General features: G+C 34.6%; 2 protein-coding genes across 4 annotated transcripts in view; one reads left to right on the top strand and one right to left on the bottom strand.

Annotated features, from left to right (window-relative positions):
* Positions 1 to 17,004, bottom strand: part of camsap2a (calmodulin regulated spectrin-associated protein family, member 2a) — a 41,400-nt gene extending 24,396 nt beyond the window's left edge. For all 3 annotated transcript variants that reach the window (XM_082139806.1, XM_082139805.1, XM_082139804.1), the window contains exons 1-2: positions 16,435 to 17,004; positions 7,994 to 8,253 (exon numbers count right to left, since the gene is read on the bottom strand). In XM_082139806.1, the coding sequence (XP_081995932.1) occupies positions 7,994 to 8,253; positions 16,435 to 16,573 (399 nt within the window). In that variant the 5' untranslated portion in view covers positions 16,574 to 17,004. The remainder of the gene's footprint in view (positions 1 to 7,993; positions 8,254 to 16,434) is intronic.
* Positions 17,005 to 18,085: 1,081 nt separating this feature from the next.
* Positions 18,086 to 19,813, top strand: part of ddx59 (DEAD (Asp-Glu-Ala-Asp) box polypeptide 59) — a 7,400-nt gene continuing 5,672 nt past the window's right edge. Inside the window, exon 1 of the mRNA XM_082138083.1 lies at positions 18,086 to 19,025. Within this exon, the coding sequence (XP_081994209.1) occupies positions 18,228 to 19,025 (798 nt within the window). The 5' untranslated portion in view covers positions 18,086 to 18,227. The remainder of the gene's footprint in view (positions 19,026 to 19,813) is intronic.

The raw sequence follows: 19,813 nt of genomic DNA on the forward strand, positions 1-19,813 counted from the left end.
AACAGCGGAGACGGGAAACTGTGACTGTTTGTGACGATGCAGCACCGCTAGGATTTGATTGTCAAGTTTGTCTGGCTGTTGAATGAGGATTAATATGGGAATGTCGACAAAAAGGAGTTGAAGAACTCTGGATGAGTTATATGAGAATAAACTGGAGCTGGAAGTATTGAAAAGTATAGTGCCATGACCTTACAGTTAGTTAGAATTTGAGAAGAATCTCAAAAAGCGGGAAAGCAGAAAATACCCAATCACCATGCGTGCCCTGGGAGCCTTTGTCAGTACAGTAAAAGTGATACGGATGCTCCGATCAGGATTTTTACAGTCAATACGACTACTGATTTCTTGTCATCATGCTGATACCGATATCGGCCAATTATGATGACAAGAAATCGGTAGATGTGTAGACTAAAAATCCTGACTGGAGCATCCCTCTCATTTACTCACCAACAAGCATCCAAATATAATAGTTAAAATGACAGAATAATTAAATGTACATTTCCCCAGTAAATCACAATAATCTTTTGAAGAAATTCCCTTAATTATAGGGAAAAATCTCAAAAAGCAGAAAACCAGGAAATACCCAATCACCATGTGCGCCCTGGGAGCCTGCGACAGTATAGAAAAAACTATGGCACAGAATATTCTCAAATCAAATTTAAATACTAACAAGAACCTAATAACATAAAAAGTAAAAGAATGATTCACCCAAAAATTTTAATTAGGCATCATTTACTAGGGACGCTCCAATCGATCGGCCATAGACTGGTATCAGCCGATAATCACATTCTATAACTTGATCAGTAGTCACTAAATTTGGCCGATGTCACGAACCAATCGCAATTTAATGACGTAAAACTGTAAAAAGTCGCCACGACGTGCATGCAAACAGTATACCGATGAGGCAATTGCGCCTCATTCTTCTTTGTAACTTTGCAAAAACATTTATAAACCATAGTATATCACACGTCTTTATTTAGAACAGGTTGTCTCAATTCAAACAAGCCCACACACAACATAACATGATAAAGCTTATATAAAGCCCTGAATGATACGGGATCTGTATCAGCGGATCATGATGACAAGAAATCGGTAGTCGTATCGAATGTACAAATCCTTATCGGAACATCCCTGTTATTTACTCATCATCAAGCATCCACATGTAATATTGAAAATGACAGAAGAATTAAATGCACATTTCTCCAGTAAATCAGAATAATCTTTTGAAGAAATTTCCTTAATTATAGGAAAAAGCTCAAAAAACGGAAAACCAGGAAATACCCAATCACCATGTGCGCCCTGGGAGCCTGCGACAGTAAAGTAGCAATTATCCCACAAAATACTCGAATCAAATGAAAATACTTATAAGAACCTAATAACAAAAAGTACTGCCTCTATTCATGATCAACAAGCACTGATGCGGAGAGACATGAAGTAGGTCAAGTGTGCATACTGCGCTGGTTTGTGAATTATGCAGAAGTCTACGTCTCGAATGCAATACCTTTAGTTTGGGTTCATGCATGCATATGTATGTAAACTACATATAAAATATGTTGCTGGACAGCTCAAATTCAGATGGATGGACTTCAGCTAAAAGTACGGTAACTAAAGGACTCAAAAGGTAGTCGCTGCATCGCATCGCTGTTCATTTTTTGTATAACGGCCGAGCATATTTCTTCAGAAAAAAAAAAAAAAAAAAAAGATCAGTGCTGTCACATCATCATTTGCCTACTGTGCATGTAAGTAAATAACACCCATCGCTGAGGAGCCCACAGCACTAAATGTAACTCTCTCTCGTTGTCTGCCAGGGCCAGATATAGCATCATGTCATTAAGAGGCTGGATTCTTGCATCTCTGGTGTTATAATTTACACTTGTCAAAACATTCATTAGTCTTAATTAAGCACAATTCATTCTCAGAAAAACGATGCAGGTGAGCAGTTTGTACCAACATGAAAATACAGTCTCATTACACAACAACATCATATATGAGGATATGGGTTTGTTAACAGAGGAAGTGTGATTACATTGTTTAACAATATATATTAAACATTCATTAAATATATAATAAAAATGTAAATTAAATATAAAATTAACATTTGTTTTGAAAATGCATACATATGCTATATACACTACAGATTATATATATATATATATATATATATATATAAATAATATACAAATAAAATAATAAAATACATATATTTAAAATATTAAACATATTAAAAATATAATTAAACAAAAAAATGCTTTTTCATGTTTCACAATGTCAGACACACACACACACACACACACACACACACACACACACACACACACACACACACACACACACACAAACATATATACATATATATATAAATATATTGTATATAATTAATTTAATTTAAATAATTTTATATATTAGAGAATAAATATATACATATAATTTATTGTATATCTTTAATATAACTTATCATATTGTACATAAATTAAATATAAAATTAAAAATGCATATATATTTAAAAAAATATTTTAATGCTATATTATAATAAAGATCTACATGTTGTATCAGATCTATGCGCGCTGTTAAATGACATGAAACCCTGAACACAATGACTATTATGACATTTTTTTCTCACTGTGGCGTGACTATGTGGGTGAGAGTGTGAGCTGCATATGTGTGCGTATGCATGTATTTTTGAGCGAGTCTATAATGTAGAATGAATGTGGGGTTGTGTGTGGGTGGGCGGCAGCTGCAGTAGCAAATACGATTCTTCAGTAGAGACTAGAGAGAGAGAGAGAGACAGAGAGAGAAAGCAGTAAAGACATTTTCCCATACAAGATTTTCCTTAAATTTTTTAACTAAAGTAAGAGTTAGATTTCCAAAACTTCCTACACAGCCCATCCAGCTCATGTGCGAACTAAGAATGTCACAATTATATTTGTCAGAGCTATAAACACACCTATCACCGTCCAATGACGACAGAGGTCATTTACATATAATAAATGTCTTAAAAAGTCTTAAAGGTACAGTAGCAAAAATGCTGTTCAATTAGAAAGGTCAGAGAGAAGATGAAAAATGTTCATGTAAAACTAAACCATGACTGTTTTAAAGGGTTAGTTCACCACAAACAAAAAAAAACTCTTCAGAACACAAATGAAGATCTTTTTACTTCTGAAAGATTTTTATCCCTCTATTGACAGTCTACATAACTAGACTACCACTTTGGCGCTTCAAAAAGTTCTTAGAGATCGTAAAACTAATTCAAACTAATTGATCAATCGCTTTATATGATGAACAGATTGAATTTAGGCTTTTATTCACATATAAAAATTGATCTTGGTTCAACCAAACAAACCTCATTGGTTCTTGCGGAAGCTCAAACGTGCTGCGTAACACGAGCTTCAAGCAAGCATGCTTGAGCTCCCGTTTATCATAACTGATGGGTGTGTTGATGAATGTTTATATCTTAATAAAAGCCTAAATTCAATCTGTTCATCATATAAAGCAATCGAGTCTCTTTAGAAATTTGGACTAAACCACTCAATTCATATGGATTAGTTTTACGATCTCTTTATGATCTTTTTGAAGCGTCAAAGTGGTAGTTATAGAGTGTCTATAGAGGGACAGAACTCACTCCGATTTATTTAAAAATATTTTCATTTGTGTTCCAAAGATGAACGAAAGACTTATGGGTTTGGAACGACATGAGGGTGAGTAATTAATGACAGAATAAAAAATTTTGGGTGAACTAAAACTTTAAATCCTTACAAGTGGATAAAAAAATAAAATAAAATAAAAGGTTTATGCCAAAGCACTTTTACTTTCAAGAATGTTTCAATGCACAAGCAGATCACCTCACAAAACTCTGACAGGACTTGCCTCTCACATCCAAAATAGAAGCCCCGCTGAATTATTGATGGTAAACCGCCGCAGTCGTTCAATTGGTGCAGTCAAACCTTATTAATGTGTGTGGTTTCTGCAAAACAGCAGGACTCTGTCATCAAAACCAAAGCAGTGTCCTATCACCTTCATCCCAAAAGAACAGAGGAGATAACCCAAGTAAACTGGCTCTAAATGTAGCATTTGTAGTGAATAAATATATCAGTATATAAAAGTAATATTGAAAAGATAATGAGAATACGAATCCATTTCAGTATCAATTAAAACGAGAATTGTTAACGATTAGTTTGTGTCCACACAGCTGATATCTGTTGCAGTTTATCCACTTCCTCCCTGCTCTTTTACAGTACTTGCATGTTCATTCATTCATCTCCATGAGCTTTGAAAAAGCTTGATATTTTTTGGTTTGACATGCGTTTCTGACGCGGAATGGTGATCCTTGCTGTTCTCGTGTTTATTTTGGCGCTCGCTCGAACTCAGTGAGGTTTTTTCCAATGCAACTTTGCGGCGCGTCGTCTTATTTTATTAACAGTGGCGATCTTAACAAAAAATAAATTACAAAATTAAAAATAAATCACTCGCAAATTTCTATTTTTGGACCGTTTTAGTCACAGTATGGAGCACTGGTTCTGTCACAAATTCATAAAGTTAAACCGGACTTTTATTTTGACATGTTGCCATGTAGACCTTTGGATTTCTGTGTTATTGATATGACGATAGTATTTCTCAAATAAAAGTGTAAAATGCTCATGAAGTGACTCTCTGGAGATGAAGTTCATGCATTCATGTCCTCATATAGTGAGAGGGCAGAGGCTAAAACATCGCGAGTGAATGAAATGAAATGAAACCGCACATCTGTGCCATTCAGAGACACGCAGAACATGCAGGGTTCATATTCAAATAGTCTTTTTGCGGTTTAATATTCACAGACATTTTTTTTTTAAGTGTACTGACCTGCTTTTGATTTATTTATAAAAAAAATCTGTGTAATACAGTAAATTAAGTTTTCCGAGATTCCGTCCGCATTTTCTACATTGCGGAAATCGCAGAGCCCTAAATGCTGGCATACTGACTAATAGACTAATAAACACTAATAGGCCAATACAATCCATAATTTCAGTGACGCAGGTTTTTGTGTGGCGAGAAAAAAGGTGTGAAAGAAAAGGTGTCGACAAACATGTAAATTTGTTTTAATGTGCCTTTCAAAGGTGGGATTTATCTTAAATAGACGCTAGTCGGATATGTAACAAATTGAGAAACATATTCGAAAGTCAAAAAATCTGTAATTCAAATCTGGCAGACCGATAATTTAAAAACACTAATATAGGCCAATGCAATCCATCACTTTCAGTGATGCAGGTTTTTGTGTGGCTATTTTATTTATTAAGCCAGACTCAAACCCACATTACCTACATTAGCACCAATTGCCGCACCAAAGCTCCAACATAATCTAGGGTTTAACTTCAGGGATATTAGTTGAAAAGCCAAAATGCAGCTAAGAAACTGAGATATGGGTCCTTTACGACACCTCAGTGAGTCTAATTCTGGCAATAATAACCCAACGGAAGCATAAAACATTTCTACACTATGATGTAAAGACAGCAGCATTTTCTCAAAACGGGGCCGCCACAAAGCCATAGCCAAACAACCCACAGCGCGAGGCTAAACAGTTTAAAGTTAAGCACGGGAAGACTGACAGATCTTGTAGTCAGGCGGCTTACTGTAGCAGAGCTGGTGTAGAACAGCAGACAGATGGACGGCTTTCTGATGCTAATGAGGATTTGTGGCCTGTGAGTTCAAGGTGCTGAAACGTTCATTGGTCTGTAGAAGAGATCAAGCCGTACAAGCCCGAATCAATGAACGCAGCTATGCGTTCGGCTACATGCAGAAACAATAGCTCTGGGACTCTAAATTGTAGAGAAATAACTACCAGCCGAGCAATGTGATCATTTAATATAATAAAAATAATCAATTTGTCATGGGGAGCACAGAATATTGTAACAAGTATCATTATTGGCACTATGCAAAATCGTTATACACGCAGCGAAGAGATTGTTTGCGATGATATGTGCTCCGTTGAGGCTGAGGAAGCCAGAGGCACAGCAAACAGCGGCGCGGTAATTAAATATCAACAGGAAGTCACTCACACAACAACAGCACTCTTTATATCTTTAAAGCAGATGCTATGAGCCCGAAATATGTCTTTAATTAAACACATTGACAAAATAAAATACATAAAACAGAGAGAGAATTATAAGTTGTCTATCCAATGCACATTCTGTGCCTTTCAAAAGCTGCTTTTGGTTTAAAGACAACACGAAAGTACGAAACAACACATTTTACACACCTTTGTTGTCATCTATCGCTCACTTAAAGTGTTGTTGTCGTTAACTTAACCATTACATTTTTTATAAATAATGTTGAAATAAAATAAATACTGAAAAAATAAAAAAATAAACGAAAGTTAGAAATGTCGCCTTGGCAAGTAACTGAACTAAAAGTTTGTTGAACTACTAAAAATACTAAAACTAAAACTGAAATACAAATAAATGAAAGCTAAATAGAAACATTCAAAAAAAATGAATAAAGATGGCACATAACAAAATGAACTAAAATGAAAACTGAAAATATAAAAATAAAAGCTAACTCAAAATATTAATAAATATTATAATAGTATATAAATAACACTGGCTTAAAAGTTTAGGAGTGTTTTTGAAACACTATTTTTCAAAACACTGTAAAATCTTTTGTAAATCCAAAATTAATATTCATTTTCATACTGTACGTAATAATGTTGTGATGGCAACATTCATTGTTGCATTTAAAATGATTGATCGCAGTTTTTTACTGTTTTACTTTTTATTTATATAGACAAAATTGCACATAATTCATTTTAATATCGGTAATTTATCAGTAAATAATCAATTGGTTTATCGTATCGGGCATAATTTTAATATCAGCGCATCTCTAGTAGTATTTCTGCTTAACACAGAATAACAAATATAATGTAGGATGGGGCGAGAAAAAAGGTGTGAAAGAAAAGGTGTCGACAAACATGTGAATTTGTTTTAATGTGCCTTTCAAAGGTGGGATTTATCTTAAATAGACGCCAGTCGGATATGTAACAAATTGAGAACCATATTCGAAAGTCAAAAAATCTGTAATTCAAATCTGGCAGACCGATAATTTAAAAACAGGCCAATGCAATCCATCATTTTCAGTGATGCAGGTTTTTGTGTGGCTATTTTAATTATGAAGCCAGACTCAAATCCATGTAACCTACATTAGCACCAATTGCCGTGGCCAAAGATCCAACATAATCTAGGGTTTAACTTCAGGGAAATAAGTTAAAGGGGTTCAGTTAAAGGGGTGGTTGATTATGATTTCACTTTTCTAACTTTAGTTAGTGTGTAATGTTGCTGTTTGAACATAAACCACATCTGCAAAGTTACAATGCTCAAAGTTCAAAGCAAAGGGAGATATTTGCTTTTAAAGAAATCTCTTATTAAGGACTACAACACACGGCTGGTTGGGACTACACAAGCTTCCTCCCGGGTTAGTGACATCACCAACTCTAAAATGTCCATAAACCCCGCCCCCGGAACACGATTTACAGATTATCAAGACAGAATATGCTAATCAATGACAAGATGATAACTACACATAAGCTACATAAATTCATCAACTAACCATTCAGAAATGTCCTGTTGGATTCTACATGTTGTCACTTCTTCTCGAGTCTCTTCACCATTGTCTGAATCCGGTTTGAACATAAAAGGCTAAAAGTTTTTTAAATTTTCAGTGCATGTCTGTGTGAGTGCAAGCTGTTGAAGCTCCGCCCTCTGTGCCGGGAGCAGCAGCTCATTTGCATTTAAAGGAACAGACACAAAACGGTGCGATTTTAACATGCTATATACAAATATCTGTGAGGTATTTTGAGCTAAAACTTCACATACACACTCTGGGGACATCAAATAATTATTTTACATCTTGTGAAAAGGGCATTATACCACCCATTTAAGAAACTGAGATTTGGTCCTTTACCGACACCTTTGAGTCTAATACTGGCAATAATAACCCAAAGGAATATGTGTTAAAAGGGTTCTCTCACCATCTGAATGGGTTTCTTTTGCAGGTCTCTCTCGGTCACCAGTCTCTCCTGGTCGGTGACGTACAGGCCCTTCTGAGCCAGAGCCTGGATGACGGCGTCATGACCCAGCAGAGGTTTGACGGCGTCGCTCTTCAGAATCAGACTCCCTGCTCGACAGTACAGCTCAGCCGAAAGCAGCAGATCGGCCACTGGAGGCTTCAGGTGCTCCTGCTCGTATTGGTCCCTGTAGAAGGGCTCTTTCAGGTCTTCTGGAACGCTGTCTGCAAGATGACAGAACAACAGTTACCGCTGCTGCCATCTAAAGGTCCTGATATACTCACAGCGAAGTTCTTTTTCCTTCTTCACTTAGGGGTAATAAGTTTGAAATACATGACCAGCGGTATTCTGTTAGCAAATATCCCGACACTGATGAGAGTGGCGTTTAGGTGAATATGTAAATATGTATATATTCCATGTCAAGGAATGCGGAGCCTCAGAGCCACACCTACCCATTACAAAATCACCATTGACCAATGACAGTACAAAGGTGTTTACTAGCTGGAGCAAACTTTTCCGAAAACTTTTCCGAACTCCTGAAAGACTCCAAACGAACTTCGTTTTTTGCCTGATTTTGTTCAAAGTGATGTCACACCAGTTTTTTTCATACTGTACATTACAATGCTGTGACGCCTAAATTCACTTGTAGCAAAGATTGATTTTAGTTTATTATTTATTCAGACAATAGTATAGAATTGTAATATCAGCTATTTATTGTTTTTTCGTCCATAACTTAAATAATACATAATTATCGGCTTATCAGCATTGGTATTTAAACCTAAATAGTACATAATATTCATCATATTAACCAGTGAAAAATAAAAATGCGGAATTAGCGTTCTTGCACTGTTATTATTTTTTAAACCAAAAAAATAAATAATAATTACAAAAATAACGATATGTTGTTTAAAAGTTTTTGGTGAGATTAAAAAATAAGCTTTCTGCATTTTGCTCGTATACGCAAATTTTCCTAATTCTGGAAATTACTGCCACAAAATTTGACATTTTGATTGCAAAATTCACAAAAGAATCTGGTGAAGTTGATTAATATTACTTTTTGCACTTACAGTGCGAGATTTTTTTGTGAATTTCAAAGATTTAAGTACTTTACTCTTCATCTCCAGAACAGCTAAACATGGTTAAAACTCGGCTTGGGTGTTTTCCGATCCTCAGTGCAAGTGTCATTTACTCTCACCTGGGAAGATGAGGAAAAGGAGACAGCCCTTAAAGGAAGCGAGGTCTAGCGGTGTCTACCAAACAGCTACAATATCAAAAATATCATAATCATAAGTTAACACGCTGACAGAATAAATGGGTTCACAGATCCGAATGAGGTCACAGTATCCATGGAGAACCGAGATGTTTAGCTATTTATGGAGAAGGGTGAGAGTTTGAGAGAACGCTTGAGTCCACACACATCCTTATTACCTGCACATGGTTTCAATTTCATCATGATTGAACCTGATTGTGGTAATGATAAAAAAGATTTGAACCACTCAGTCTGTACAAATGAACGCCTTCATTTGAGACGTGGAAACAAAATGGAATGGAAACTACCTTAAATGTTACTTAATAGCTATCATGAAAGGTTTTAAAATGGCTCTTTATCATAAAACAATAGATCAAACATTTCACCGATGGTATCAGCCACAAGGCGTTGACAATGTAAGTCAAAAATATGAGTGTGTGGAGCCGGACCGCGGTTGCCATGGCAACAATAGAGAGGCAGATCGATTCCCCTGCCATACGTATGTAGCCAGGAGCTCCTCACGAGCTTCATCAAAGACAGATGGAGAAACACAGAAGGCGAGAGAGGAACTGCACAGGTGTTTATATTCTGAACAACACGTCCAATAATCATGGTATATTCACAGTGATTTAGCTGGCAATATTAAGCAATATTGTAAATATTCCAGTGAATTTAATACACTTTCTAATTAATTTCTGCGAGTCCGCTGCATTTGGTTACATCTGTGAAGTCGTTCAAAAGTGAATCAGATTCAACGATTAATTTGCGTCGTCACGATTCAGTCTTTGATGTAATTCAGTTGTTTTAAGAAAAATATGTTTAGGCAAAAATTGCTTTTTTATGAATTTTTTTTGTGTGTGTGCATTTAATCGTTAAAAATATTTTCATTTAGTAAAAAACATTGTAAAAACTGATTATTTTTACCTTTTAAAGTACATAAATACAGCAAGTACACATACAGTAAATTATTTTTAAAAAGACAGGTTTTCGAGATTTGAATTTTTTCACATTTTTAAAATTAAATTTGAAAATAAATCAAACACACACACAGTAGGTCCAGGAAAATCTGATACAAATATTACATACATATATAGGACTGTCAATCAATAAAAAGATTATCTAAATAATTATACAGATTTCTGTATTTAATCATGATTATTCCCACCTAATATTATATTACACTTTGTTATCAAATATATTTTTTCACATTGAATCTGTAAATTAATGTCGAAACAACATAAATACATAATATATTTTTGGTGTTATGTTTGGTGTTTGGTATAAGTGCTATGAAAGAAGGTCACTGATAGTAATACTGATGACACTATTAAATAGATTTTAGACTTTTAGAAAAAAAATTGTTTTGTTTTATTAGGGGGACAAAGTGAGTAGTAGTTAGAGCTGCACGATTCAAGATAAATTGAGAATCACAATTTGTTTGGGTTTCAAACAGATCCTCAGGATTCTGAACAGACAACTAAATAAAATAACATGTAAATTACTAGAGGATCTGACCAAATATTAATTGCTGCAGTCTATTTAAAAAAAAAAAAAAAAAAAAAAAAAAAAAAAAAAATTATATATATATATATATATATATATATATATATTGGATGAATTAGCGCTTTTGAACGAATCTCTTGAATGAATGATTCACTGACAAAGACATTTTTAACAGTCACTTGTCGCCACCTACTGGTAAAATGTAATTGATACAACCGTTATTTAAAGGGATACTCCACTTTTTTTGGAAATAGGCTCATTTTACAACTCCCCCAGAGTTAAACAGTTGAGTTTTACCGTTTTCGAATCCATTCAGCCGAACTCCGGGTCTGGCGGTACCACTTTTAGCATAGCTTAGCATAGATCATTGAATCGGACAGGACCATTAGCATCTCTCTCAAAAAAATGACCAAAGAGTTTCGATATTTTTCCTATTTAAAACTTGACTCTTCTGTAGTTACATCGTGTACTAAGACCGACGGAAAATGAAAAGTTGCGATTTTCTAGGCTGATATGGCTAGGAACTATACTCTCATTCCTGCGTAATAATCAAGAAACTTTGCTGCCGTACCATGAGTCCAGCAGGCGTAATGATATGACGCAGCACCTGAAAATAGGCTAGGTCATTTTTTTGAGAGAGATGCTAATGGTCTTGTCCGATTCAATGATCTATGCTAAGCTATGCTAAAAGTGGTACCGCCAGACCCGGAGTTCGGCTGAATGGATTCGAAAACGGTAAAACTCAACTATTTAACTCTGGGGGAGTTGTAAAAATTTTTCAAAAAGTGGAGTATCCCTTTAAAGCACCATGTGCTTCAAAAGGTGATTTGCTCTATTTTGACATCAGTGTTTATATCTGAACTATAAACTTCCGGGCCATATGTGCGTTGAGAGTCGAGTTCTGGCAGTCGGTTGACCTCTGTCCCAACGTATGAGAAGGCATTTATTAACCCACTGGAGACGTATGGATTACTTCAAAAACTCAGGCACTATTCAATGACATTATAAAACTGGAAAGAGCAAGATTCTTTATAAATATAACTGACTGTGTTTGGCTGACAGAAGAAAGTCATGTACACCTAGGCTTGAGGGTGCTATTCCTGATCCTTTGAGTTTTATTTCACACAATCATTTTCACAATTAAGAAGTAAAAAAACGTTCCGTTTTCAGAAACTAACGTGCAATCAAGAAAGAATGCATTCAGGAGATGGAAAGAGAACAGAGTGCATGCCATTAAATGAGCAATTTATTATTTCTATCTGTCCCAACTGACCAAACTGGATCAATGGAAAAGCTTTTATGGACTTTAAGCTGACCACTCATTCATTCAAATAACCAGTTGTATTTCATTTTAACCGGCGGCATCATACATATATTAATTTAAAGCCCTACTTACATTATGTTTTAAATATTACTATTGTGGTCTGAAATGTGTTGCTTAAATCATTCTTTGTGGAGAAACAGCCTTTTATCAGTTGTACTATCATCTGTCCTAAGGTTACACCTCAAGACAAGTCAACAAATGGGTCAACAACACCCTTTAAGGCCTGTCAATCAAACTACTGAACATTTCCATATCCTCACCCTGGAGTTCAGTGTCTTGTTCTTCGAGTTTAAGGTCACTCTAAATCAGAGATGCTAAACAATAACCATTCTGACAGGAAGATGTCATTTGCGTCGCACATGAGCCTGAAGACCTGACTGTGCATTTTAATGAGAGGACCTAAAGGAGACCAGATGGCTGGTGGATACATCAGTTAGCCAATCACAACGGGTCTGCACAATGTTAAACTAAACATACAGTTCAGTGACTTACTAGCTAGCGAATAAACACGGACGTCAATCTGTCAATCTAGATGTCAAGCTTGTACAGATTTGATTGGATACGAACATGAAACTTCATTAACTACATTTATGAGCATCATATGGTCAAATTTAGCACACAAAGTGACTAACTACACTGTGAAAAAAATTGCTGCGATTATTTATCACAACTTAAAATCCAACATTGTTTCAACTTTAAAAAGTATGTGTTCATGCTTGACTTAAAATATTAAGTTTAGTTAACTTTAGTTAAGTTGGATATTTAAGTTATCTCAACAAATTTTAAGTTGTTATAACTAATCGCAGCCACATTTTTTACGAACAATGAACACTTTTGAACTCTTTGGCTCATATATCACATTTTGGATTTTGTTTATTGATTTTCTGACTGATGTTTTGATATCAAGTTGCACTGAAAGTCAATCTCCTTAAAAAGAAGTGTATGTGCACTTGTAGTGTACTTCAAATCTCAAAAGTATATCTTTTTTAAAATGTACTTGCAGTCTGCAGATAATATATTGATGAAAAGGCCACTTAATGTACTTAAAGACAGTACACTTTCATGACTATGTTTCTTAACACTTAAGTACATTTTTTAAAATGTGCACTTTGTAATAATGTCAAATTAAAATATTGACTTTACATATTAAATAATTGTTTGAATAATCTTTTGTTGTGCTTTTAAGAAGTGCACTTATTGTAAGGTGTTGACTAACATACTAAAGCACTTGTAAAGATCTTGAATATAATTTCTGTTATTCTGTAGTGTGTTATTCAATATTATATTTTAAATTATTATATTTTAAATTAACTAAATTCAACTTCATCTATATTTAACCCTCTGGTGCTCTTCAGTAATTTTTTGACTGAACATTTTTACATTTTGTTTTGTTTTTTATAATTTTTTACTTCATCGGAATGGTACGAAACTTGGTAAAGGTTTTGGCACTTGCTATGGACATGATTCGAAAAGGTTAAATGTTCCTGAAAAAAATTGTCACACTTGTATTGTTCACGGTTTAAAAACTGTATTGGAAAACAAATAGGAGACGAATATCATCTAGTGGAAACGTTTGATACTGCGCCCTAGCAAAATCGTATTGAAAGCTCATTTTTTGAGATATCAACCTTAAATTTGGAACAAAACTTGTTTAGCCTAGATTTATGGCTTTGATTTTCTCATAGTTTTAAAGTAAAATATGCTTTGTAAAATATATATATTTCATATAAATATCATTTAGTACTATAAAATCCCCTAAAAATACAAAATATTCAATAAAAACATTAGCAAACTAAAATATAATACATTAATTTAAATGAAATAAAAAAAACAATCTGCCATTTTTGATCGCCATGCAAACAGAAGCAGAGAGTTAAATACATGACATACAATTATCAATAAAAATGACATTAAAGTATATTTTAGTTTACTTAAATTCTTGTCGGTACATTCAGCAGAACACTATGAAATATTGTATGAAGAAGTATTTATGAAATTGAAAAAAGTTACTCTGAGGTCCTTAGAAGACAAAAATGTCCATGTCAAAAAACTGTAATAAAAATTTTAAGCTTAAAGGGTTAGTTCACCCAAAAATGAAAATTCTGTCAGTAATTACTCACCCTCATGTTGTTCCAACCCCGTAAGACCTTCGTTCATCTTCGGAACACAAATTAAGATATTTTTGATTAAATCTGAGAGCTGGCTCACTCCTCCATAGGCTTCTAAGACACTATAACTTGCTGGCCCAGAAAATGCATTAAAGACATCGTTAATATAGTCCAAGTGACTACAGTGGCTCAATCTTAAGTTTATAAAGCGACGAGAATACTTTTTGTGCGCAAAAAACAAACAAAAATAACGACTTTATTCCACTATTCATTTCCTTCTCTCTGGGCCTCGAGTTTTTTCACGTAGTGTAACTGCGTAGCGCTTCTGTGTTGTACGTCACACACATGACACACATGACCAAAGTCGGCCAATAGTGAGCCTACGTGTGACGTGCAACACAGACGCGCTGCGCTAAAACACTACGTGAACTCACTCGAGGCCCAGAGAGAAGGAAATCTTCTCTTCTTTTTTTTTTTTTGCGCACAAAAAGTATTCTCGTCGCTTTATAAACTTAAGATTGAGCCACTGTAGTCACTTGGATTATATTAACGATGTCTTTAATGCATTTTCTGGGACAACAAGTTATAGTGTCTTAGAAGCCTATGGAGGAGTGAGACAGCTCTCAGATTTAATAAAAAAATATCTTAATTTGTGTTCCGAAGATGAACGAAGGTCTTACGCGGTTGGAACAACATCAGGGTGAGTAATTACTGACAGAATTTTCATTTTTGGGTGAACTAACCCTTTAAGTTGGGTCTTAAGTTTGGGTCGATTTTCGTTGAAGTAAAAAACAAAAGTTAAAGAAGTGAAACAAAAAGTTATAGAGGTTTAAGTTTATGAAAATGATTTATGAACATTATTTTATTTAAAATATATATATAAAAAAAACATGTAAAACTAAAAAAATTCCATAAAGGCCATTAATCTAAACAAGTTGTGTTCCAAATTTGAGGTTGAGATCTCCAAAAAAAAATTTGCTTTCAGTAAGATTTTGTATGGGCACAATACCAAATTAATTTCCAAATTAGATGCCAGCAAAGCTCTCCTCTCTCAAATATTACACGCACATACATACACACAGTCACACACACACACAATTTTTTTATTACACATATACAAACCACACTCTGACATCCATACCAACACACCCACATAATTATACCTGCATAATTTATCCAATTTGGCTCTATAATATGCAGAAGCACAAAACAGGAATAAAGCAAGTGTTTGCTTTATAGACCAAACCTGAGAAAATGGCACCATCTGGTAAAAAAAATTGTAAAAATATTTTTTTTGAAGCCTTGCCAACAGAATGAAAGCCTATTAACAAAGACTGTATCAATGACCCTGGGATTAAAAATGGCACTTTTAATGGGGGCATTTTGTCCTTAAGGTCCTGAGTGGAACTAGTTTGTGTTACTAGTGTAAAATAGATTTATGGGGTTGAAGTAGTAAAATTCCAATAAAAATACACACTTGTGCCAAAATGTATGCAGTTGGCATTAACAAAAATGGAAAAACAAAACAAAAACAGTCAAACATGTCCATTAGGACGCAGAAGGGTTAATTGGGACAAAAAACATTCTTAAGTTCAACTAATTGCATGTAATATAAATGTAATATAAATTAATAATAAACTAAAATACATTTTCATTTAATTACAAAAAAAAAACCCATTAAAATTAGTGTCCGGAAACATTACATTCAGTTCGCACTAGACTAGTATATTCGTTTAAAGTATGTTATTTCTCTTTTTAAAAGTATGCTAAAGTGTATTTCTTTTTCACAAGGATTTGTTTGAGTTTCCAGAAGAAAGACCATCATAAGACCATGTTTTATATATGCAATCAAAAATATTGTGTAGTCTATTATGTTGTATAAGGTGTGTAATGTTTAATAATGATAATAAACAGAAGCTATTTATGAAGTAGTTTGAAATTATATATTGCAATTGTTGAATATAAATATTATGTAACAATATAATACAAAATCCTGTCAGACTCACTCCATGAGAAAAATGCAATCATATATATATATATATATATATATATATATATATATATATATATATATATATATATATATATATATATATATATATATATATATAAATAAAATGTAATTTCAATTTGATATCAAATGCATTCAAAGCAACACATTGGCAATGAAATCAAGAGACAAAGATGATGGCCGGTGGAGAAAGAGAAGCACGCCACCTACCTGTACCAAAGGCTTTGGCCACCAGCCATGTGAGGCTTGCTCTGATTTTTGCTCTATTAAAATCATAATGATCAAAAGACTTGATGGCAGGAACAATGAAAGTCTTTTTCGGGTCCCTGGAGTCGGTCAGATCTCCCATATTCACAGCGGCAGTGTCACATCCAGTACTCACAACGATGACATCTCTCCGAAGGAATTCAATGCCTCAAAGCTGACTTTTTGCTTTTTATCTCTCACATATACATTAGATTTTGTAACATACATGTGTCATAGCGCTGTTAAAACACTCGGCTGGGCTTATTTTCACATCAAATTCGGCAGTAAAAGTGGGGTTCTGCCCATAGAGCTTCATCCATTCTGGTACCCCATTTGAATTCGGCTGTTTTTCTTCTTAATAATCCCGCATGTTCCGATTTAGAAGAGGCGGGCGAAGTGTCGCTATCTAAAAAGTCTTTGTCTTGTTTAGGACCTCGCCATGCTCTGCCCACATATTCCCATCTGGATATTTACGGTTATTCTCCCTCTATTCATCCAGCGTCCTGCGGTCGGGCTCCCTGCAGCAGTGAGTGAGACCAAGTCAACTGCGCATGCGCGCTCCGCCCAACACGCCAACAACCCAAAGCTGCCAGAAATTGTACTAGACATTGGATCCAGTGAAATTTAATAACAGATATTATTAATATGCTCTAAATACACATAAATGCAATTTTGCATAGATAAATGCAAAAATCTTGATGCAATTTATTGTATTTTGTTAATAGTAAAAGCGTGTGATGACGTAAATAATTAACTTTAGATTAAATACACTTTATTTATTTCCTTTTAAAGGGAAAATTCACAATGTTTGGTCTGCTGGTAAAAATGTTTTAATAAATAATAATAATTGAAAATACAATATTCACCACGAGCCTACTGCTGACCCATCTGCACACGCGCTGTTCGCCAAAATCTAAAATATTAAAATATAATTAATAATACAATTATTATTTTAGTGACCCTTAGTTCTCCAATGTTCTGTACATATACAAAGATATATATATAAATAAAAAATATGGCTTTTTTATTGTGAAATAATAATTATAATAATATTTATTATTATTATTATAAGCATATAATTAGTACAATATTGTCGTATGCAATTAATAAACACACAAAAATACAATACACAGCACAGGTAAATGTTTTTCAATAAAGTCAAATATTTATCTTATTGAGCTTTTAAGTCTTGCCGAATATGCATTAACTTTTATTCGGGACTTAATTTTTATATATTTTTAATTATGCATTATAAACTGATATAATAACTTTTGATATAAAATTATGATTGTTGTTGTTGTTGTTTATAACCAGTTATCATAAGTACAATGATACGTATTTCATTCATTACATTTTAGTACAATACTTTGTCCAGGTCAATTTCATAATTCTAAAATTCGGGTTTGTCTCAATAAAGGAAAATAATCTGACTGACCTTTAAATCTTGAGAAGATATACATAAATATATGCTTTATAATCTTAGTAGTTCAATTATATATTATGAACTGATTTAAAAAGTATGATATTAACGTTTATTCAGGTTAATGCGACAGAGTTCTTAAATCTTTAAAAACTACAATGCCCAGCTTTACAGTAATGTTTACATGACGTCATATCTACGCGACTTTTTAGAAGCGGTTCCCTTCCGTCCACAGATCTCGGGTTCTCTGAAATAAAGCGTTTCCAGAATATATATAACCATCGTTTTTCTTTTCTTTTGTTTTAGTTGCTATCTGTGTGGTGAATGTGGGCAGAAAATGTTTATGCCGAGATCGCTAAAGCTCAAGAGAGCCCCTGAGTCTCATCAGAAGAACCCCAAGAGAAGCAAAACGACACCTGAAGACACTGTTTCTACATCTCCATCTCCATCTGACCTAGACACTGTTTCTACATCTCCAACTGACATAGACACTGTTTCTACATCTCCATCTGACCTCTGTCCTCCAGACGAGACTGTGAATATTGAAACAGAGGAAGAATCCGATCAGATAGAGTCCGATGAAGAGGAGGAACCAGTTAAGTCCTTCAAGAAGAACCAGAGATGGCCAGAGCCAGGAGAACCTGTGTGCGTCATGTGCGGTCGATATGGAGAATACATCTGCGATAAAACAGACAATGATGTCTGTAGCCTGGAGTGTAAAGCCCGTCATCTGGCTCAAATGTGTTTGGGTTTTGGCGAGAAGGTCTTTTCTAAAGACCCACAGGAGGGCTCAAAGACATCTAATGCGTCAAACACTGACACTGAGAGTTACTCTTACAAAGAGGATAGTTTCATATCTGAACTGACTGAGGAGCAGGTTAAGAGAGTTCAAACAGAGCTGGCAATAGTGACAGCTGGCAGTGAAGTCTGCAGACCCATTATAGAGTTCGAACACTGTAACTTTCCCACAGCACTCAGGCTCAACCTGAAGAAGGCCGGTTATGAGGCACCCACTCCCATCCAGATGCAGATGGTTCCTGTGGGTTTAACCGGCAGAGATGTGATCGCCACTGCAGACACGGGCTCTGGGAAGACAGTTGCCTTCCTTCTTCCAGTGGTAATGCATGCACTCCAGGTAAAGGCAACTGAACATCTTAAGTATTTATATAGAGCTTTAAAACAATACAGATTGTTTCAAAGCATCCTCACATTGATTAGCAGTAAAATAACAGTATTAATTTAGTGTAAAATTCATCAATTATGAAAAAAAAAATCAATTTTCAGTTTCAGCTGCAATCTTCTGCTCCACAGAAGATAATAGTGTCGTTTTCAGCTTAATTTAGCTCATTATTGTTTCATTTCAGTGCAATAACTGTGTTAAAGAAGTTCATCTATGAAAATAACATAAGAGGATGGATGGATAGATGGATAGATTAATGGATGGATGAATGGATGATAGATAGATAGATAGATGATGGATGGATGGATGGATGGATGGATATGTGGATGGATGGATGGATGGATGGATGGATAGATAGATAGATAGATAGATAGATAGATAGATAGATAGATAGATAGATAGATAGGTGGATAGATAGATAGATAGATAGATAGGTGGATAGATCGACAGGGATGGATAGATAGACAGGGATGGATGGATAGATGGATGGATGGATGGATGGATGGATGGATGGAAAGATGGATGGATAGATAGATAATGGATGGATAGATGGATGGATGGATAGATAGATGGATAGGAATGGATGGATGGATAGATAGATAGATAGATGATAGATAATGGATGGATGTATAGATAGATGGATGGATAGATAGATAGAAAATGTAAATTTTGTGTCTCAGTATTGGCACTCAGGTCATGGTGTTTAAATAGAAAAGTCTTTTGAGGTAACAGCTGTTACTCTA

Source organism: Leuciscus leuciscus (genome assembly GCF_965113295.1).
Source record: "Leuciscus leuciscus genome assembly, chromosome: 15".
Lineage (NCBI taxonomy): Eukaryota > Metazoa > Chordata > Actinopteri > Cypriniformes > Leuciscidae > Leuciscus > Leuciscus leuciscus.